Source organism: Nuphar pumila, chromosome 5, assembly GCF_984573655.1.
Source record: "Nuphar pumila chromosome 5, dmNupPumi1.hap1.1, whole genome shotgun sequence".
Lineage (NCBI taxonomy): Eukaryota > Viridiplantae > Streptophyta > Magnoliopsida > Nymphaeales > Nymphaeaceae > Nuphar > Nuphar pumila.
In genome coordinates, this window is record NC_143253.1 from 20,180,350 (window position 1) to 20,204,726 (window position 24,377).

Sequence of the window (24,377 nt, forward strand, 5' to 3'; positions counted from 1 at the left end):
TTTTGTAATAATTTTATAAACAAAATTATATAAACTAATGGGTCTTGTAATACCCGCAAAATTTTTGGGATTTACTAGTTTAGAATCGATCTAATAGGGTGAATTACGAATATTTAGCAATTCAACATCTCTTGCAATTATTTGAAAATTTCAATTGGGATTTTGAAGGAAATTTGATTAAATAATAATAAAATATTATTTTTAAGAAAATATAATTTTTATAAAATTTTTAGAGAAAATGATTAAATAATAATAAAATACTATTTTCAATAAAAATAAGGTTTTTACTAGAGTATAAGGCTATTTGGGTAGAATTTGGGGTCTTTTGGATATGTTGTTAGCGGACCCGACCCAAACAAAATCCAAACTTGGTTTTAGATCAAAAAATAAATCCAAGAACCAAGTCATGGGTTGAGATCCATTTGGATCCCATCACTCACCACCTCTCAACTCCCTCCTTTTCCTCTCTCCTTTCCCTCTTTCTTTTCTTTCCTAAAACCCTCACCAAATTCTCTCACATCCCCTAAAATCCTTAGGTACCCACATCGCTCTTTTCTTTTCCTCTCTTTTCTCCTATAAATACCTTTATTTACAACCTCCTTTCTCTCATTGCAACACTTTCTCTCCTCTCTCTTGCAAAAGAAAAGTGGTGGCAACCACCACTTTCACCACCACCTCCACCTTGCCTTGCTTCACCACCATAGCCACCACCACTACACCCTACTGCACCTTGGTGCAGTCGAGTGGCTGGACCCAGTTGAGTGGTGCTCAAGCCAGTCGAGCCCTTACACTACCAATTTTGGTGGTTGTGCAGCCAGTCGGCTCTACCCTTTTTTGGTTTTTATCTATCATTATAGTTTTCTCAGGATCTGCATGCCATCTCGAGATCTGTACACATTGAAACCTATGCACCTCGGGTTTTGTACACCTTGGGATCTATGCATCTCAAGAATTGCACTATTGTTTTCATCATCGGATTCACACGCATTACTATACCAAACACGAAGCTCGAGGTGTATGCTCTAGTCTTCGCCACATTCAAATTGTCGGCAAGCGCTTTACATCATGGAGCTTCATGTATTTCAATGTAAGGTAAACTTACACTAACTCTGATGTTTGTGTGATTCTAATGCATGCATGTATTAGGTTGAAACTGTGTATTTCCAAATTAAGTTTGTATATTGTTGTATACATATATTGCATGCATGAAATGACCTGCACTTTAAAAAATATATGTAGGACTTAAATTGTGTGTGCATTACTTGAACGACGTACATAAAAATTATATATGCTCGAGGTTTAGATGTTTCATAATATATGCATGTTCATGTACGCATGCATAAAATTACATGTTTGATATGCGTCTATTTAGATTTACATTCATATATTTTGAATTATGAAATATAATTGATTTGATATATCAAATAACCATGTTTTGGATTTATATACACATGCTTCGAGGTTCAATTTACGAACACATGAATAACATGAAATAGGATGTTATGATATGATAAATGATGTGATGCATGTGGATTGGTGCATACATGAAATGATTGAATTACATCATGATAGAAATGAAATATGTAACACTTATTTTGGATATATGATTATTAAATGCTCAAGCCCAGACAAGTGGCTCATGACCTTGTGTATGGTCATATGAATTGATTTGTGTTGTCACCCCAAAGAGGTGGCCAATGATCTTGTACTTTGATAATTGAATTTATATATGCTTGTGCCCGAATTGGTGGTCATTAACCTGGTGAGTGATCAACTGTGTTTAGACATGTATGATAATAGAATGTACTTGATAAATTCAAACCCGTTAAGGAACAACTGTAAGGTTATACATGTTCAAAACCAGATGGTCTGATTGGGGCGAAACTGTAAGGATGTACAGGTCTAACAATAGGGAGTTAGGAAAGGACAAGCCTGTGAGGGTGTACAGGTCTAACACCGAGAGTCTAGCTAGGGCGATTCTGTGAGGATGTACCGATCCAACAACAGGTAATCTGACAAGGACGAGCTTGTAAGAAGGTACATTTTAAAGACTAGGGAATCCAATAGAGAACATATTTACAAGATATGATATATCTCTATTAAACGACATAGTTATGATTGATTGTGAGCTTTTTGAGATAGCGCGTTTGAGAAATTATGAATTTGGCTTTATTTCAATTGTTATAGCATGATTATATGCTGAATGCATATCAATTATGGACTATGGCAAGAGATTATGATTGAACAGATCAAACAGATTAGTGAATGATACATCACGCCTACTTGGACACCTTGCAGATGAAGGCATTACATTTAACTTATTTATATCATGGAGATTTGATTGGGATAAATATGATGATGTATTAGTGAATGACACATCATGCCAACTTAGTCACTTTGCAATTATGTTAAGTGGCTACTTTATATCACTAAATGTACTATCTATATTAGCTTTGTACACTCATAATGTGTTTTGGTGTAGACCTACAAGACTTTTACGAGTCTGACCCATTTTATGGGCATGCAGGTAAAGAAAGTTGTATAGCCACGGACTGGATGAAGGATATTGCGATGATATCGATGAGCCAATCATTTTTTCTTCTCGAACATTGAATTGTAAATAAATATCATTAGTGTTCCAAACTCTGTTTGTGGAATTAAAGTATTTCAAATGAGTAATGTTATCCATATTTAAATTCAATATAACCATTTTTTTTTGTAGAATGTAACCCGCCTGAGGTTTTAAACCAAGTTTAAAAGGTTTTCGCTGATGATTTTAATAAGAAAAGTTTTAATTTTCACATGTTTTTCAAAGGTTAAAAATCTCGGGGCATTACGGGTCTTAACTTAGAGAGGTGGTGAGTCTCATCCTCTTTGGGAATAAGAATAATATAAGTAGCATTGATACTAGATAAAATTCTCCTTTTAACAAAAAAATCCCTGATTGCCCCCCACATATATCATGTGCAATAATTGCTCAAAAAGAAGTAAAGAAAGCACCTGAGAATCCTTTTGAACCAAGGGCACTCTCACCGTCAAGGTCAAAGATTGTGAAAGCAATTTATGCATCAGAAAATGGGCTCTGAAGGGTAACATTCTCTTGAGGGCTAACAAGTGGCTCTAAGGGTCCTTCAAAAGCCTCATAATTGGTGTAGTAACACGAGAATAATGTGGAAAAGAAGACTCTGGCTTCTTTAAAAATATCTTCTCGATTAATTACTTTAGTACCATCCTCTTTTTGCAACCAGTGGATTTGCTTGCACTACATATTACGTTGGGTCATAAGCTTAAAGAATTTGGTGTTACAGTCTCCCACAATGAGCCATCTACATCGAGACTTTTGATGCCAGTTAGCTTTCTTTATGCGAAGGATCTCTCTTTTTGTATGAGACTTTCCTTGTCAATGGTTTTCGAACTCCCTAATTCTATATGATCTTGCAATGCTGAAATTTTCTCAGAAATCTGTTTTTTTTTAATATGCATATCGCCAATCACCCCTTTTTTCACTCCTTGAGAGCTCGTCTGACCGTTCCAAGCTTGGACACCACTCAAAACATAAGATAACACTGCACTCTAGTGGACCAAGCCTGTCTCACCTCCTCCTAACAACCAAACATGGAGGACCAAGACGAGAAGAATGTGAAAGGTCTAGGAAGTGGAAAAATAACAAGGCATTATGACCAAATACTATCTTTAGAAGAGACAACACTGAAGAAGTTGGGTATTTAAATAACTAGTGATCGTTAACAAAACAACGGTTAATTTTTCTGGCCCAATAATTGGAACCCCTCTGATTGTTATTCTAGGTGTACTTACATGAATGATTGTCATTATTGTTGTTTATTATGAATCATCATAGTTTCATGCTCCCATTGATATTGAGCTTCGTCGGTTCTTTAATAGTCAATATACATGATGCATGTTTTTTGTCGATGCATATTAACCATGTCATGTTTATATAAGCATGAGTATCAACCATAAAAATGGGGCTGTCGGCATGGCCAATGGGGTGATTATGAAGGTGTTAATATGAAGGCGCCAGATCAAATCCCACTGGTACTTAGGTGTATCTATACTTTTCAGAGGTGGGTCACATAAGACAAGGTGGTCGTGAAGTTCCATCAGGGATTTTTCTTTGGCTTGGTGGAGGGTTCTTCATAAAAAATGTATAAACCATAAAAAAAAGGATGCCTCAAAGGCCAACGATCGTAACTCCATGTGGCTGAATTAATCCAAATGAGACGCAGTTGTTTTTTTGTTTTGATATGACATGCATAACTATTCACCCTTTTGGAATCATACTCAATTGATACATAAATCATTTATGAAAGTCAATGAGCAATTATTATTATGTCTTGTCTTTACATGATCAAGTTCATGCATATTGATATTTACATGAACAAACCACCCACAAAATCATAAACTTAAACGCTCTTAGGGGTGAGTGTTGGGTTGGCCCAGGCCCATTTAGAGATCAGCTCATCAGGCTTTAAGTGTGGCCGGCTGGGAGATGGCCCAACCTGTTAAATGAAGGGGTGGATTTGGGCCCAGTTCTTAACGTGCTTGGGTTTGAAGAGTAGCCCATTGGCCCAACGGGCCAATATAAAGTGGGTCGGGTTTGGCATGACCCAACTCAAATTCATTTGTAAATAGTAATAATTAACAAGTTTCCAACTTCTGGCATACCCAACTAATTATCTTTCTATTAGAGAATTAAAAATCATGCAATGCAATCTATATCTATTCTTTGATAGATTGTATTTCAAAAATTTAACATTTTAGACAAAATTTCTATTATTTTTAATTTATAAACCGTAATAAATCAGTATGCACGAATTTTATCATGTATTCTTAATATACAAACTAACACATAAAAATTTTAATCATAAAACCCGAATAATTTGAGAGCAATAAATTTTACAAAAATGTGCAGCCTACACAGATTTTCTATCAGAGCAAAAAATCTATGTCGACTTGCAAAGGTCGTATCTCCCAACCTGTAACTCAATCAAGCCTAAATGTTTTTTTAAGATTACCTCCATATGTCTTAAACATCTACAATTTTTTTTTAGTATTTATGAGTTTATCATTTTAGAAAACCAGATTTATTTTCAAGGCTGCTCGAAATAAAAATATAGGACAACATGCAGTTTTCAAGAACGCAAAGAACTTCATTTTTTTAATAAAAAATACCAAGAGCATCTAATGATTTTGATTCATATAAACACATTATATACATGTATGTACACATCTAAGCATATTGAAAATACAGAAGCATAACTAATATAATGGATCAAACTTCCAAAACTAATGTTTCTTCATAGAGAACACGTTTTTCATAAACACGATTTTCATAAAAACGATTTTAGAGTTTTAAATCTTCCATGGACAATATAATACCAGTCAATCTCTTAGTCGATATACCTACTGATATGTATCTGAGAATCCTCCCACAACATGGGCATGCATCTTAGCATCACACACACACACACACACATATATATACATAGTTAGAGTATACCTACCTCAAAATAAAAAAAATAATAAGAAAAAGGCTTTCCCATAAATGTGCACACCAATCAGTCCTTCTTCTATGTATGTACACCACTAAGATGCAGCCACTGAGCTAGGATGTAAGATAAATCCTTGGGTACGAAAGTTATGCACCATGTTGTTGATTTATTCATGCCTACACATAACTTGGGATCCGCCTTCATAGGCGAAGTGCTCATAGGGGCCTAAGGTACTAGAGCAAACTGAATTAGGTTGAGTATATATAAATGCATTCTAAAAATAATTCTTACCCTAAAAGGGTATTTGGGCTAATAAGCCCTAACTCGCTTAATGGTTTAAGGCATATATGATTGATCAATTCCTTAATAAGAACCTAATAACTCATTAAAATTTTTATACCTACCTTGAAGGGATAAGGTGGTACAGTCTTGAGTGACATGTCATGTTTTATGGGAGCAAAGACATCCCACATGATCTCCAGTCACTCTCTGATCTAGGAGACTAGGGCTATCAATGTGTCCTAGGTGATAGATCTCAACTACTGCAGCTAATCCTAAATTACAATCATATTCTTAACGATGCCTTTGCGGTAAATACTCTCGATCACGAACCACCCGCTTTGGATATCTGGTCAGTTAGATACTTCAAAAAATAAAAAATACTTTGCATAATGAGCATTCATTGTAGTCTCAACTGTTTCCAAATGTTGATCCCCGAGTACCCGGGACAGATTAAGAGAAACAATGACTTAATGACACAATTTTTTATTATGTTATTAAATGATAAGATACGTGCTGATATCTGGTTTAAATGTACATATTTGATTATCTTGTTTCAATGTATATGATTGATATCTTATGAAATGTCTCTTGCATAAATATGATTTGCATGATTATGTTGTACCTTAATATGAGATGTATGATTGTGATATGCATGGTTGCAATGTACCTTATATATCTTGTTAAATTCTTATGTAGTTGATGTATTCACCTACCAGACTTTCATGAGTTTGACTTGTTTTATGGGATATATTTAAGTGAGCAGTGGTGAGCTTGTGCAATGGCACGATGCAACGGTGAGGTCGAGATACCATACTCTATCAACTCTTCAGTCTTATGAATTTTGAGTCTCAGTTAAACTGAGGCATTTTGTTATTTATATTTGAACATGTATGTTAAATGTTGATACTTTATAATTTAAGTTTCTGTTAGGACAAAATTTCTCAATCATTGAAAATTCTGTCATGAATCATACGAAATGATTTTATTAGCTTTGATATTCTTATTGCAGATTCATGCATATGTTAGTTGTCTACAAGAAAAAACCCAACCTAAGCTGATTCTAGTTTAGGAAATAAAAAATCTAAAAGCACTGATTGCTTTTTGTTCCCAGAACAGTCTTGCTAGGTTCAATTTTTTCTAAAAAAATAACAACAAATATTTACACATAATGCAATAAATTATAAAATTTTTATTGCGGTTAGATTGATGTGGTAAATAATAATAGTTACCAAGTTACTATGCAATATTTAATTTAAAAATTAATAAATAACTCAAGCTTATTGGGCTGGGCTGGGCCGGTAGCCTGTGAACTGGTCTGAGCCCGGCCGTATATAACGGGTCGGATTTCGACCCGATACCTAACGGGCCCAAACTTAAAATCTTGGTCCAAACCCAGTTCATGATGGACCAGGTCGGCTTGGCCCATCGAGCTGCCCGGCCTGTTGCCCACCCCTAGCCACGATGGCTCTGCCTGCCATACTTATAGTCATTGTCCTGATAGCGTAAAACTTTGTAGTCTTACCCCTTGCCCCCAAGAAATAATGCACATCTTTAGACCCATATTATGGGTCGTTTCAAAATATTTAGATCCAATAGTGGTGTGGTATGCATATGCCAAAACGGTGTGACCAATATTTTTCATGATTAATTTTAATTAAATTAAAAATATTTAAATAATAGTAATATAGGTTATCATAAATCCTAACCTACCACATTTTCCTTCACTTTGGACTTCTTTTACCTTGAAAGCCTTATGCCGAACCACCTAGCCAGGTGTGTGAAGCCCTTGTGGGCGGTGTCAATTCAAGTTTGGACTGACTGGTTCAAATGTGTCTGTTCCGGGAGTGCATGGTTAGAGTTCGTGATTCGGGTCAACTTTGAGGGTGGTTCCCAATATTACCCATAAACTAAAATTGCATTCTAGTGTTACCAGACACTTAGTTCATGGCCCCAAGCTCAAAATAATGGTGAATTTTCTAAGTTTTTGGATACTTCAGGATGCATTTAGACAATGGAATCCAGAGTTTCATGGATTATGCAAATACCTTGCTACTGCGGACACGTTCAGTAAATTTTATAATTTCAGTTGCACCACTGAATCTTGATGCCGCCAAAAATCAAAATGTTTAATTTCTCATAATTTAGTTGTTCCCAGTAATAAGAAATTCAAAATCCAAGTATTCCACTTCTTCCATCTGGTAATTGGATTACCCTGTTTTCTGTGAGAATATTTTTCTGAATATCAAAGCTAATTCCGTCTTTTTGAGGCAATTCAGAGACCATGGGTAGTCTCATGAAGTCATTTTCTTGTAACTGAGCTTCATGTTAAATATAAACTCATTTTCTAGCAACAGTCTTACATGTTTAAAGGTTCTAAACTCTTTGTGGCAATTGGTTAAGAATGATTAAATGAGTACTGGACTTGAAGAATATAGGTTTAATGTTCATTCAACATCCATTGGAAATGCAGAAATGCTCGTTTGGAATGTCCTTTCTTTCTTTCCTTCTTTTTTGATAGGCAAGCTGGGGGATTAGATCCCTTTGTGGGATTCCAACTTGAGACCTTTCGGTTATGATAGTGCGACCTAATCATTCGAGAGAGGATCCCGGGAGCGCTTATGTGCCGACAGGGGCGTAGCTAGGATTCATGTGAGGGGGGGGGGGGGGGGGGGGCAAACAGGGGTGTAGGAAAAAAAAATTTATTTGTGCGATAGTTGGGGGTTCGGGGGCAGCGCCCCCGAATTTTTTTTTTGAGATAAAATAAAAAATGGCTACAATTATTAATAAAAATTTATTTCATATGGACAAATCAAACTATTTGCTGCAGTCAGGGCTGGGCTAGGACTGGACTGGGCTACAAAAATGGATAAAAATCTATTTCATATGGAATCAGGGCTGGGCTAGGACTGGGCTTTTTTAAAAAAAAAACAAAAAAAATTAACTGTTTCAGGAGGCAGGACTGGGCTACCCCTAGCTACGCCCTTGTGTGCCGATGCTGTAGGCCGCATGCAATGCTGTCATGTGATTGGCTGTGTCACATACCCAGGGCACTTAAAGCACTCTTTGAATCCCCTCTCTAATCATTCAGCTATCTCATTCCATCTTTTTTGTTTTATGAATAGGAATATCTTTTTTTAAAGGTAAGTTCTAGAGCTCATAAATTTTAGATATATCACTTTTTTATTGATGATAATATTCAAATTGTAAACATATCAATATTATTATTATTATTATTTTGATGAAGAAAGAAAACCTCACCTAGAACCAGGTCACTTGATGGGCCTGCCTCACTGCGAGGTAAATTTTAAAGCATACATATTATTCATAATGTGAATTTTAAACCATACAAGTAATCATGATCTACTTGAAACTTACCATGTGACAATGGCAATTTAAGGGGCCAGGGTCGACATGGGGCCAGCCCGGACTGTGCAGACCCAGGTTCCGATAAGGCTGGACAGACCTAACTCAGACCCTGACCACTGACAAAGCAACCCAGTTGGTTCATCCGGAACTTATGGGGCTGGGTCCGGACAAGTCAGATTGGGCCCTTTAAGTCATATTATTAAATAGGCTGGCTTAGTTGGCTCTACTGACGTGTTATTTCAGCCGTACCCAGAACCCGGCCCGTTTACTAGTGGGGCTGGAGACTTGTCAGGCGTTGGGCTGAATAGGGCAGCCAAACCCAATCCAACCCATTCATTGAAGCACCAAAATGGGTTGGATCATACTTGCAATCATATTTGTTATTCAATATTTCCAAGATGTCACATTAACAATGAAATTCTACATATAGACTAGCTATTAATTAGATAATCTTGAAAGAATTCTTTTCTTGATTTTCATTTGCAAGCCCATGGGCGTTGCCCCTCTGTGCAAGCCAACCGATGTAGGAGTGGAGAAGAAGACCCGGGTTCATAAGGATCTATTCGGATCTCATTTATATTTTAGATTTTTTTATCATTTGGATTTGAATCATTTTAAATTTTTGGTTCATTTGTAATAGATATTGGATTATGTATTAGATCCAATATCTAGATTTTATTAAATTATGATAAGTTCTATCTTTTAGAGGGTTGTCATATTAGGAAGTTTATTTGTATTAGAATTAGAAAATATTCCATCTATTTATAAACGATGAGACCGCTGTAGATGGGTAGTCAAAAAGTAAAGTTGAAATTCAGTTAGTTTCTTGTTTTTCAGTTATTTTCTTATATATTCATTTATTTTCATAGTTGATTAGCATAGTTTGGTATCGAATCCTGCGGGACTCAGGAGAAACCCTCCTGTTCACTGCATCACCAACGCATAGCATAAGCCTCAGGGGCAGGGGTCCTAGCCAAGGAGTTTTAAGCAGGCGGCACCACAACCGTAGGCATGGCATGCTGAGCCAGCGTGACCAAGTCTTCAGTGCAGTTTCTTTGGGTTATAAATTAAAAAAAAAAAACCCAAAGTGAGTTAAGAGAAGAGAGAGAGATCATCTTCCACTTGGTTCTTGTATACAAAAAGGGAGAATGAAATTGAAAACGAGATTCTGAAGTTTTGTATGTTTGATGACTACAGGAACAAGAACCATCCAAATTATTCTGATACTGTTTTTCTCCCATACCAAACAGTCATTGTTCACAAAGCTTCATTGATTGCCAACTTAACTTAGGCCTTTGGAAGTTGGTCATAGTCACCCTTGGGGTCTTGCTCCGCTTCATAGTCTGCCCTGGAGTTGAGGGTCAGCATCTGACAGATGAGCCATAAGAGGGTGGAATCAAGGGCCAGGAACGCACCACCACCAAAGACACCTGTTTTAGCAGTGGGGCACTGGTAGCTCACATCGTGGTGGACATTGTTCAGGATATGAAGGCTTTCGGTGATTGTCGCCCACAACAATAATGCCCCCGCGAGTACAGATACAAACCTGTGGCAGTATATATATGTTAATGTCTACTGCATGTATAATGCAGTTGGAAAATCATAGGTGCAAGTTGTATCCACTTAATCTAAACTTATAGATGTGTTCAACATAGTTTGTATGCCAGGGATCATACTTTGGATTTTTCTTTTTGCCATAAAAATATGATATTTTGGGTCATGAAATTTTGGTACATATTGTGGGTTGTTTTTTAAACCATTGGAAAACCAACTTAGGCATTGCAATACTTGATCCAAAACATGTTTTCTAGTAAAGAAGCCAAATAGATCATCTATAAGGTTAAATCTAAAAAAAAAGGAGAAAATAGTGTTTTCTACTTAGATTGCATGTGCAAACGACTATATCTGTATAAGAGAGAGAGAGAGAGAGAGAGAGAGAGAGAGAGAGAAATGTAATACTGTGGACATGTACTAATTAATCAACTAGGAAAATTTTTCTTTTTCTTTTTTTTTTCTTTGGGATAAGCAATCCCGAGTAAACTTATAACATACATAGACAAAATTGCTTAAAGTGAAGTCAGCGTGATTATTTTTATAGAAATCTACAAACTAAAGTAGTACAAAATATGTACTTACGTTGCTATTACAAAGAAGACGAGGAGAGTGGTGGTTCGGAACAGTCCTGCAGCTGGAATGGACTTCCCTTTGTAGGGGAAGAACACAGCAACAAAGCCAAGAACAGTTGAGAAGACGAGGAAAATGAATGACAAACTCCCCAACAAAACTGTGGGATCATGTGGGAATTTGCAGATCACAACATCCTTTAGTACAGTTATCTCTCCTGCGCTTGGCTGTACAAGTCATCAACAAGTAGAAAAAAAAGATCAATGGCCGAAAAAAAAAACAGAAGGAAAAAAAATGTAAATAAGAGACTAACCTTAGGTTTTATTCAAAGTGGCAAACATTAAGTGGTTTTCAGGAGGTATAATTACAAATAAATAGTTTTTGCATTAAAAAAAGACCCTTTGATAGGCTTGCATTAAAAAAATGGCTTTGCATAATAAGAGATGATATTTGTCATGCTATATTTTTACATAAATTTATGGATGAATTTGTTACTAACAAGTTTGATGCAGGAGCCAAGCATAAGACACGGGTCTACAAGGATTCATTTGAATCATATTCATATTTTGGATTTGTATCATTTAGATATTTTGTGTTTAATCATTTTTGCATTTTGGTTCATTTGTAATATAGATATTGAATTTTTGTATTAGATCCAATATCTATATTTTAATTAGATTAAGATAAGTTTATCTTTTAAGAGGATTATCTTTATCAAAGAATCTTTTAAGAGGATTATCAGATTAGGTAGTTTATTTGAATTAAAATTAGCTAAAATCACATCTATTTATAGACGAGAGATCTCTGTAAATTGTCAGATAAAGGGAGATAAATGAATTATGAGTTATTTTCAGAGATTCTGATCTTTTTATGAGTTATAGTTGTCAATTTCTTGTTTTTCATAATTTTCTAGTTTTGTAGTTGTGTTAGGGTGTCTATTCTTGCGAGGTTGAGGAGTGATCCTCTTGACCACTGCATCTAAGTTATAGCCTAACTATATATTTTATTTTTATAAAAAATAAATAAATTTAACTGCTAACATACCCTCTTGCTTACATAGCTCAAATAGATGTTTAGCAATTGAACATTGAAAGCATGTCACCACATTTCCACGATACAAGCAACATGAAATAATGAACTTTCAACAGGCTTTTTTGATCTTTGAAGAAGTTTATTCTAGAGTTTCACATAGAAAGGTGACTTTCTATGATTATTTGGAAAACCTCACAAGACTGTATGAAGGAGACTTTTTCTAATTTTTTTGTTGTGTGTGTGTGTGTGTGCGCGCACACGCATATATGTGTGGAAATTTTTATTTTTTGGGTATTAATGTAAGGTGAGCCTCATTTTCTATAGCAAATGAAGGCCATAATTTAGGCTATAAGAAAACCATTAAATATGACCACATATTCTAACCAGGAAAAGACATTTCCTCAAGTCAAGCAGCATTGTGATTTTTTTTTATCTAAAGGTCTAGATAAATACCTTTTTGTTTTCTGCAATTGTTCCCAATAAGAATGAAACGGTGCCAACTAGTGAAAGCGAGAGAGCAATAGTTGCAGTTTGACTTAAACCCATTGTGACAGCAAGTTTAGCAGCACCGCACCCCCCTAAAACCTAAACAAAAGACAAAATACCATTAAAAAATAAAAAATTAAAGGTAATTAATTCTAGCAAGGGCCTGTTTATTTCGTGTAATTTTCATAAAAAAAAAAACTGAGTTGCAATCACTCTCTCCCTTTCCCACCATTGGTGATACAAACATCTAAGCATCATAGTAGGAAAGGAGTGCCTATATCAGGTCACAGTGACTCTGACAGACCTTGATACCATTCATCCATGCGATGAACGGCATCTAAAATGCCATGGATGGACTCTGTATCTCATGGATGGGCCTCACATTTTTTTTTTCAGAGCCGTTGATGCCTTGGAAGAATGGCATCCAGAGTTTGCAAAATGATTAATGGCTGAAAACATAGGTTCATTCATGGCATCTTGGATGCCATTCATCCATAGATGAATCGCATCAGGGTGATACGCAATCGTAGGAAAGTACCATGCTGGTATAAGTTGGCTCCGGTTTTTCCAACCACCTTCTTCTTTTCACATGAAAAGCCCTTCCCACCTCCCCCTCCATATGAAAGAAGTTTCATGGGGAAACCATGCTAGCAGGACTACATGTGTGTAAGAGAGAGAGAGAGAGAGAGAGAGAGAGAGAGAGAGAGAAATTTCTTGGACAGCAATATAAAGAAAAGAATCATATGAAAGTAGTACAAACATGATGAATATAAATTGGATTTTTCTTTTTCACCTGTCTGTGTATGGAAGAAGTGCTACTGCTCCTGCACCAGAGCGTGCCCAAGAGGTGAAGGAACTTAGGGAGTATCAGAATGAACAAAGCAACCTAAGAACCAAGACCTTGCAATCAGGTCTCCTACATGATGGCATATTTATAGAGAGGGAGAGTTGGGAGTGTTGAGGTGTGAGTTGGTTAGGGTCTTGTCACCTCTGACTTGCATTTTCCTTTATTTAGACGACCCTTTTCCCTTCTTGGTATCTGCTCCCCTGGAATTGGAGTGGACGTTGAACATGAAGATTTTACCATTGAAATTTACACGGGTACCCTTCAAAAACTATGTCAGGAAGACAGAGACACGAGCCATGACACGTTTGAGACACGCAGGTTCGCAATTTTTTTGAGAAATAGGACACAAGGACATGCAAATTTTTTTAATTATTGAATTGATTAAAATTTCTAATATTTCGATATTATAAAATTGAATTTGTTATTGAATTATTATTAAATACTATTAAAAATAAAATATGTGTCTGTACGTGTCACGTATTGCATCCCCATGTCTGTCATGTCTCTAAACACAGGGCCTAAAAAAGGCATGTGCTGATTCGGATCTGAATCCGATATTGGCAACCATGGTTATTGGATTCGGACCCTAGAAATAGAGTAGTTCAGATCTGATTTAACAAATGGCAATGCAGAATCCTCTCCAAAAAATAGTTGAAAACAAGAGCTGCACATGTGAAAATACGAGAATGGGATCGATTTGGTCTGAATCCAAACATACAATGTCCAACTTGGCAGGTCCAGATTCAATTTGAATGATTAAGTGAAACTTTTTTTCACACCAGAGTCCAATAAAGATGCACAGGATCAGATGATTTAAAATATGTTTTCAACAAAACAAAACATTTTATATCATGTCAATAATGCTTGATCCACAAAAGGAATCAAGAAATTGTGAAAGAATGAGTGGTTTATACTAAAAGGTATGTACACGGTAGCCAATATGAAAGCATGGTAAGTTGAAATTATGATTTTACCGTAACTTGCACATCTACAAGTGTAGCTTGGATTGTACTTACCTCAACTTTTACAAGCATGATAATTCAAGTGTTTTTTTCAAGATGAAAAACCCTCGCTGAAGAGAGGAAAACCCCTAGTGGGGCCCCACGACCAACCTACCTTACATGACCTGCACCAGCGTGGTTTGATTCTGTGCCTTCATCTCAACAACCTCACAATCACTCGACTGGCCACGCAGGCAACTCCCGCGGTGGTATGATAATGTAAGTTAGAATTATGATTTTACCTTAACTTGCACATGTTGTGCAAGTGAGGTTCTAATTTAAATATTATTTATTTATTTATTTTATTTATTTTTTTCATTATGTGCAAACGAGTGTACAAATTTAGTAATTTTATTGTTTGATACACCTGCACATATGTTTTTTTTCTGATATTTAATTTAATCATTCATTTTTTTGCGCAAACAGGTTGACCCCTTGATTTCCTTTTGTTTGAAAGTAATTTCAAATATAAGAAATCACATCCATGAATAGTTTTTTTTTCCTTTGGATCATGGATTTGAATCAGGATCTAATTGATAATGATAAGATTTGAAAGTAATTTTATTTGAATCCATAATTTGAATTTAATTTTAAGCAATTTAATGATTGAACTTTGGATTCTTTTGTCTTCACATTGTTTAACTTTGGTAATTTGGCCTATTAAAGCTCTTTATGGGGGCCCTATCCATTTTTTACAGGATTTCCCTTTTCTTTTAAGTTTAAGAAAATTTGTTTGCTAAAAAATTCTTCATTCTTTTTCTGGGGTGATGATTCATTCCAATGTGGGTCGGGTTAAAAGTTTTAACAAACTCAATCCATTAATTAATGAGACCCTACACTTTTTTTTAAGGGTTCAAAATGTTACCTACGGAAAAAACATTCTTACCTTTAGAAGGGTCCACCCAACGTGTAGAAGTCCACACTTCTTAGGTTTCTTAGGTAACTAAGAGGTAAATGAGATAAGCATGCCCTAAGAAACGGCAGGCAAAGCCAGCACCACTAGATCTCGGATACTGAGTCAGGATCGGTTGCAATATGATTGCACAAAAATTTGTGCATTAAGAATATCTGATCGCCCTCCACAAATATTTGTGCAATCATATTGCACCAGCTGATCTTTTCACTTCTGATCCTGAGGTGGTTTCTTGGTGTAAATATTAAAAAAAAAAATGAGATGAGCAAGATGTAAGTTTTGGCCTTTTTTTAATTTGTTAGGCTCCCTTCCCAACTGAAACCCTATTTAAAAGGCATTTTTTGTCATTGAAGGTTTTAACATGTAGCTTCCATGGATTCAACAGGGCTGAGTGAGGAGCTGATACCATCCTCTTTTTGAAGAGGTTGTATCTAGATAATTTTAACCTTCCAAGCAATGACTGCATGCTTTCTTTCTTCTTGGATGGTGGATGATGGATGGTGTTGTACCAGCATTGCTATGCTCTTGACCACATGATTTTTTTTTAATGCACTCACCGTGATGATCATCTTGATGAAGAGGTTCAGGGCATTAGCAGATTTAAATATTCTTTCATTTGTATCAATGTTTGAAGTCATTGATGTATCATGTCTTGTTTGGCAGCTGATGTCAAAAACCATGCGACTTACCAACGGGGGCTCCGTTTTGCAGGGAGGAGCAGCTAGCGCACGTCACCTTGTGTTGGGACGTTGCAGATTCAAAACCCAATGGTATAGTTGTATAACTGGTAGGGATCTGCCTAACCCCAGCTTGACTTTCAAAAGAAAAAAAACCATGTGACTTGCTCTTTGATACAAACAACAACAACAACTACGCCTTCATCCCAAAACAATTGGGGTCAGCGATATGAACCAAAAAAGAAATTCATTTTGGGTCTTCCACATGAATCCTTTTCCTCCAATCATTTCTATCCAATGCCATGTCCTCGGTGACTTGCTCTTTGATGAGACTCATAAAATTCTTTGATCATCTTGATCATGTGTTGGGTCTGCTATATTCGGAATCCGAGAACACGTTGTTGGATTTTTTTATCGGATTCAACCTAGATGTGACCCATATTGACCCAAGCACATCAAAGGACTCATATTTTCAGTTTTTGGAGGTTATAGTTATAGGACAGTTATGAAAATGTGAAGAGCTCTCATAACACGAATGTAAAACATAATTGTGAACCACTCACTACCCAATCTTTCAATGTAAGTAGGACACCATGGGAGCTTGATGAGAGCTACATGGCGTGATAATGGTTTCTCTGAAGCTTTGGGGGTTCAAGGGTCCTGCTCACCTCTTGACATAACGGTCTGGGCTCATCAAAGGTGTCAATTGGCTGGGGTGAACGCCGATGACCCACCTCCACCAAAGCGTTGTTCAGATCGACAATGGCTGCTCCCGGTAAGAGGCGTTCTCCCATTGAAGATTCTAACATTGGGTTATGGGCTCACACCACACGCTGCTTCAACTGCATCTGTTGCTGTTGTCAGTATGCCGACATCCATGCCCTGCTCGCTGGATCTGTCTGCATAATCTTCTCCCTCGCAGAACTTTCATTCAGTTTATGAAAGTTGGTTGGCGAAAGGAGAGATGTCGACAAGCGACCCACCACCATGCAGGCCATGTTGAGAGTGGCGGTGGTCGCTGCCAATGAGCAAGAACACTGGGAATTGTGGTATACTGGGTCCACCCCCTGTGTTTTATTGTTGTTTTTGCCACTATGATCATCAACGGTTAGCCGCTAGGGGTTGGTCGTCGCTGATGGCAGTTGGGGCAGCCGCGAGGCAGGCGACAAAGGCAGTGGGAGTGGGTGGTTTGCCCATTTCACTCCTAAGTTTTTTTTTTGTTCTTCATCGTTCTAGTCACAGACAGATGGCTGAGGCCGATGGTGGCTAGCCGTCTCCATCGGAAGCCCATCACCATTGGTAGTCAAGGTCGACTGCTGGTGGTGGAGGCAGGAGCCCCCCCCCCTCTTATATATTTTTTTTCTCTCACTATTGCAGTAGTGTGCAAGTGACTGGGTTCGACGACAACTAGACCTAATAGGTTGGCCGTCAGTGGTGACTGCTGGTGGCAGTGGAAGTTATAAAGGGGAGGGGGGCGTAACCCTCACGTAAAAAAAAAAACAATTTTCCAGAAGGTGGGGGGTCAGTTTTCATTGTAGCACTATTTGTGTCCAGACCCATTAGCGGTTTTTTAGGTGGATTGGGTCTAAGCCTCGATTTGACAAGACTCAGTATCAAGGCTCTGGGTGGATTGGGTCTGCCCTCGACTTCGTTGGGACCTGGACCCAGTATCGGGTCTGAGGCTGATTCGGTGGATCCGGTTTAGGATCCAAACCCGTTCAGGGGTTTCGGGTTGATCGGGTTTGATGTCGACCCGGTTGGACCCAGTCCGGGACTCGTTGCAAAGTTCCAGGTGGATTGGGTTTCAACCCAACATGGTAGATCCAGTCCAGGACCCAGACCCTATACAAGAGTTCTGGGTAGACCGAATATGTGCTCAAACTGGTCGGACCTGGTCTTGGATTTGGCCCAGGTTTGGGGTTCATTTTTGGCAAATCGGGTTTGGATCCATTGGAAGGGTCGAATAAGGTTCAGAATTGGACTCTGTTAACCATTTATGGAATAAAATCGGTTCATAAACCGATTTGAGCATTCCGAAACTGGTTTTGAGTTTTTATGGACCGGTTTAGAGGTTTCTAGGACTGGTTCAGGGGTAGGACCAATTCATGGGTTTTAGGGACTGGTTCAGGGCTTTTAGTGTCCGGTTCAGGGTCTTTAAGAACTCATTCAAGCTATTTTCAAGTAAGTTCTGGTCATTACTTTTAAAAGCATGCTTTTGTCATTTCTCTCTTACTTTTATATGATATTTTAATCATAGATTATGACTTTATCATGATATTATGTTTATTACATATTGTTTTGAGTTGTCCATGATATTTAAGCATGAGATTATGATTGAATTCAAAGTATATAGATTGTGGCATGCTTTGCAATATGAATATACTTATGGTAAAAGTTCTCGATCAACTCACTCTTGCAATCTCCAAAGTGATCTGGGTTGTGTTGATTGAGAGTTCCTTTGACCATGTTGTGTGATTGAACTTTGGTATTGCAATTGTGTATGATTTTATGAATCAATGATTCTACCCAAAGGCAGGTTATTGTGTTTCAAATTCACACAGGTTATAATAGTAGGTGTGTACACCAGCCCATGAAGCATATTTATACCCAAAGGTACAGTGTTGAATTACCTCTTATCACATGATCTATTAGTTTCCTCAATTAAGTGTCAATTCTCTGAGAATTTGGGAGACAAAGCAACTCAGAGTATTATTATTTTCACCAAAGTGAAACAATAATAACCCTATTATGCTTGCCTTAGAAAAAGTGAATAAAAGGTCTCATGTTTGCCTTTTTTATATGAATATCGTATAAAGCAATTAAACTACTCCTACATAGAATAACACAACCAATTAGAAGGTTGACTATAAGAAGTAGGAGCGCTCAAATAGGCTTAGCCTGTTGTTTTTGTAATCACAAGTGGCTAAGAATATTTGAGGTGTCATCCTTTATAACAAGACAGTGAAAAAATTTATAAAAACCATTGAGGCAAAAATTTATTGTTATATACAAGACTTCATTTCAAGCAATATGAATAAAAAACTTTATTTTGGGTCTTGGTATTGTGGACTCTATTGAGAAACCATTGAAGATCTTTTGTGATAATAAAATTGTTGTGTCATTCTCTAATAACAACATGAGCTCCACTTTGTGTAGACACGTGGAGTTAAAGTACTTTGTTGTTAAAAAAAGAACAATGAATCATTTAGTGTGTATTAATATAATCAACACAAAGAAAATAATTGCAAATCCTCTTGCTAAAGGGCTAGCACCGGGATTGTATCAACATGTAATGAGGATGAGTCTATTTGACTCATGTATGACAATACATTTATGTGATCACATTTTTTAAACTAACTTGATTCTCTATGTTTTTGTACATTGTTGATTATGTGTAAAGTGTCTCATTTTGATGAAAGAATAATATGATAACAATATTAAAATGACCAAATAGAATGAGTTAGAGACCAACCTATTCATAAAGGTATTTTTGACATGCTAAACACTTAAAATGAATGATATTATAGTATATGAAAATATGACATCTTATATAGAGGTGTTTATCTTGATGACTCGTATGATTCATTATTGTGATTCAGTATAGCATGTAAACCCACATAAAAATTGAATCGATATAATAGTAAAGAACCTCGATAATGTGCTTTTTTCATGTTAATGGGTCAAGTGGAAGAATGTTGATTTTTTGGATCGAATCCAACCTAATTGTGACCCATATTGTCCTGCGCACATCAATAGACAAAGTGGTTGGGGCTTTTCAGTTTTTATGGTTACAAGATAGTTATGAGAATGTGAAGAGCTCTCATAACTGTCCATGAATGTAGACCTCCCACTACCCAATCTCCTACTATAAGTAAGCCACCATGAGAGCTTGATGAGAGTTACGTGGTGTGATACCATTTTTTCTGAAGCTCTAGGGTTTAAGGGGTCCTACTCACCTCTCGACATAACGACCTGGGCTCATCTAAGGCGTCGATTGGCTGGGGAGAATGCCAACAACCCACCTCCATCGAAGCATTGTTTGGATCAACCATAGCCACTCTCGGCAAGTGGCATTCTCCCATTGATGATTTTAACACACATGACATGCATAATGTTGTTTTTCTTTAACTCATGAGATTCATGAGTTGGCTGCAATTGTATACTGCCATGAAGCTCTCAGTTTTTGTTCAACTGAATTTATGAACCCCCAATCCACGTAGAGTGACAGGAAGCTTAAGACTATCTTTTGAAACCATATGATAAACCACTCTTAGAACTTGTTTAGCATGCACTCTACCAACCATAATCGTGATCCACTTTGACTTGAATATATTGGTTGATAAGGTAATCAACTTAATAATGCTTGACTTTGCTGCAAATGGCTAAGGCAGATATTTCTAGTCTTCATTATACATCAATTCTTGAATTTGCTGTAAATGGCTAAGGCAGATATTTCTAGCCATTATACATCAATTCTAGGTTTGACTGGTACCAAGGCTGGCATATCAAGATTATTCCTCAATGCCATATTGTCACATAGGTCGGGCATCAATATGAAGCTTTGCTTTGCATCTAGCAAGTTTCAAACAGAGCATCCAACCCACTCTTCTTTTTAACATGGTAATGATTTTTTCTTTAAAAGGCAAGCTGGGGTTAAGCAGATCCCCACCAGTTACTCAACATACCATTGGGTTTTGAACTTGCAACGTCCCAACACATGGTGATGTGCACTAACAACTCCTACCAAACAAATGGAGCCCCCACTTGGTTTTAACATGGTAATAATTGTTATAGGAGACTGGTAGCAAATTGCTATAAGGGGTAGATTTGGATATGAACCAGAGGGTGTGTTGACCATGGATCTGACCGGATTCTCGAAAGGGCATGAGTTGGATCTAACCCTAAAGGTTTGTAGACCATGGATCTGAACTCAATTCTCGAAAAAGCTCAGGTTGGATCAGAACCTGGACCATAAATTTGTACCCAATTTTTGAAAGGGATCGGGTTGGATCCAAACTTGAAGGAATGTGGATCATGGATCTTGACCCGACTTTCAAAAGGGCTCAAGTGGGATCCGAACTTGAAGGTATGTGGACCATGGATTTGAACCTAATTATCAAAAGTTGTCGACTTGGATCCAAACCTGAAGGGAAGTGGAACATTGATCTAAACTCGATTATCGAAAGAGCTTAGGTTGGATTCGAACATGAAGGTATGTGAACCAAGGATCTAGACCCGATTCTCAAAAGCGCTTGGCTTGGGTCTGAATCAGAAGGTGTGTGAACCTCAAAACTATACTCTATTCTTGTGAAGGCTTGGATTAGATCTTATCTTGAAGGTGTGTGGACCACAAATCTAGAGTCAATTCTCAAAATGGTTCGGATTGGATCTTAATTTGAAGGTATATGGAACCATGAATCTGAATTCGATTATGGAAAGGGCTCGGGTTAGATCTAAACCTCAAGGTGTATGGATTATGGATTTGGACCTGATTCTCGAAAGAGCTCAAATTGGTGCGATGGGGTTGCACATAAGAGCAAATGCAATAGGTCTCTCTCTCACCATTATAGCATAGAGAAGTTGTTCCAGTCAACAATCTACTTTTTAACTTTCACCTTTTGCCTTGTCGTTTCATTTTATTTGAAAAAAAAACTCATGTGAGGCATATACTGAAATGAAACATGTTTGATTAATTTAAGAGTTATATCAGGTTAGGACATAGATGATTCCTTTCTTTTTTTGTTATCCCATACATATTTAAATCATTAAATGATCCACATTGTATCAGTTTAAATTAGACTAAACATCAAGGCTTTAAAATTAAAATGACACTAATGTGTGTTGATTTTTCAATGTTACTTTATTTGACATATTCTGAATCTAAAAGTTCTTTATTTTATGCTTGAAAGTACATGACATGATTGAATACTAAAATACACTTTTGAATCATATCGACTATTATAAAAGTGGAAGCAACGTTCTTTCTACTTGGAATGCTTTCAAAATGAACTAATTGTTTTAGAATATTTTAGCATATTTTAAATATTGTGTAATCAACAATTGTGTATTTGGATAAAAAATAAATTTAGATATATAGATCCGAAGTTGATATGTTGATGTAGTGAATCACTTTGAGTATGACTTTAAAATTGTATGTTTGAAAAGAAATATTTTCAAGTTTCTCATTATATACATAAAAAGTGAGTAAATTTATGATTGAAATGCTTCTTGAATAAATAATCTGGATGAGAACATGATTGAACATTTTTTACATGCTTTAAATGCTTAATGCATGACTTTTGTTTATGGTTTTGGATAACAAAACATAATGATTGGTTCTTGATACATGAGTCCAAAGTTGATATGATCATGTAGTGATTCACTTTGAAAAAGTAAGAATATATAGCTTTGATTATATGTTTAATAAAGAGCATGCTTATGCTTTTCATAATGCACATAAAAGTGAGAGCATTTGTCATATTTTAATAATTGATCAAATAAGTTTGGTTTGATATATTTAAAGCTTATGGATGTAAATTGCATACAATGCGATTTAATTTTTAACTTGAGTCTAAATTAGGGTCCACTAGTATTGATTTTAGGCATAGATATGCTTAAAAATTATTATCAATATATATGTTGACATAGTCACTTGCATTAATAAGCTGATAAACAATTTAGCAATGAATCAACTCTTAAAGTTGAATTAATTATCAATATGACAAACAATGTACCACTAGTGAGCAATATGAGTAGTTTGAAAATGAACATGTTGTTGGATAGCTAGACCATAGATAGTCATAAAAGGATCATGCATTCCTCCTATAAAAAGGATATGTCAGGGGGATTGGTAGCCATTATGGCGTTTCCTATAGCTTATTTGGTTGTGGAGGCTGGCCACTTATACTTACCATATGAGATTTTTTTTACTACACAAGATGCAAGAAAAATGTGACATTACAATACGTAGAAAAGTGAGAGCTGAATTATAATTTGCACATGCATGCAAATATTTATCACGATTGCTTGTATGAATGCATGAAAAAATGTTTTTCATGCTTTAGAAGTTTTATGTATGGTATGCAATATGATTATATTTAATTTTATTTTGTGTAATTGTATTTATGACTAATTAAATTTGGATAAATTGATCCAAAATGATCAGATGGTAGTTAACCTAATGAGAGTCTAAGCATATTGAATGTGGTAATGATGCACATGACTAATTGGAATATTGTCCATGGTGAAATCTTGAAAAGTTGAAGCATTGATCATGTTTGGCAAATCTATTTTTATGGATCCATGAGATGTTAAATTTGTATAAATTTGTGAGACTATAAAAATTCATAGTACTCCACTAGAGTACATGAAGACTTTGTGGAAGGTTGTTAGGACATGGTGATATCCTATGACATGGTCATGGAAGATTCATAAAAACTCCATGACTAACTAAAAAAACGAGACCCTCATTGTGTCATATGTGCAAAATAATTCATCATGGTGATACTTATTTGTTTGTTCCGGATCTATAGACTGCATAGTCAAGGATGCAGTGAAGTAAAAACCTAAATAAATTTTGCACATGATATTACACGTTAAGGGTTATAATTGAAATTTTTGATATGTCGTGAAACTCATATAGTTGTGTAAAATGAGTGCATAAAAAGATCATGAGGGAAAATCAACTTAGTTTGTGAATATCCTCATGATAATGATATATCATGAAGGAAAAGTCCAATTAGTACATGTAAAACCTCATGATGTCATAGTTAAATCCATACTATATATAAAAAGAATCATGGTTTATATAATGATGAATAAACAATATGATTATATGAAAAAAAATCCATAGCATGTGAGAAAAACTATCACACTTAGATATTGATATAACCTTTTAGAATTGTGCAAGGTCACTTTGTGCATATTTTGCAATATATGATACATAATGCATGAGTTATGATATAATATGTTTGTTCACTCTTATGGCCAAGTAAGAGATGTTGGATCTAGGTATTGGATCCACATATGACTATTGGGTCTCACAAAATGAAACCCAATGACTACCAAGGTAATGGACCCTTGGTGTACAATTAGAGGGGTGGTTTTTGGAGAGTGGGGCATGTTTCTCGGTAAATA

The 24,377-nt window shown here is 36.3% G+C and overlaps 1 protein-coding gene across 1 annotated transcript; it reads right to left on the minus strand.

Moving 5' to 3' along the window:
* Positions 1-10,448: 10,448 nt before the first annotated feature.
* LOC149837038 (uncharacterized) lies at positions 10,449-16,202 on the minus strand. The gene is made up of 4 exons (XM_090007953.1): positions 16,122-16,202; positions 12,771-12,902; positions 11,298-11,512; positions 10,449-10,707 (listed from the first exon to the last, which is right to left on the minus strand). Exons 1-4 carry the CDS (start codon positions 16,200-16,202, stop codon positions 10,449-10,451), a joined length of 687 nt encoding a protein of 228 aa, XP_089864079.1.
* Between the last annotated feature and the right edge of the window lie 8,175 nt (positions 16,203-24,377).

Bases quoted from the DNA above. Each gene is read 5' to 3' on its own strand.
- LOC149837038 (XM_090007953.1), bottom strand. From the start codon at position 16,202: ATGACTTCAAACATTGATACAAATGAAAGAATATTTAAATCTGCTAAT. The intron at 11,513-12,770 runs GTATTTATCTAG...TGACTTGTACAG, and splicing joins CAATTGCAGAAAACAAAAAG to CCAAGCGCAGGAGAGATAAC. The intron at 10,708-11,297 runs GTAAGTACATAT...ATACTGCCACAG, and splicing joins GTCTTCTTTGTAATAGCAAC to GTTTGTATCTGTACTCGCGG.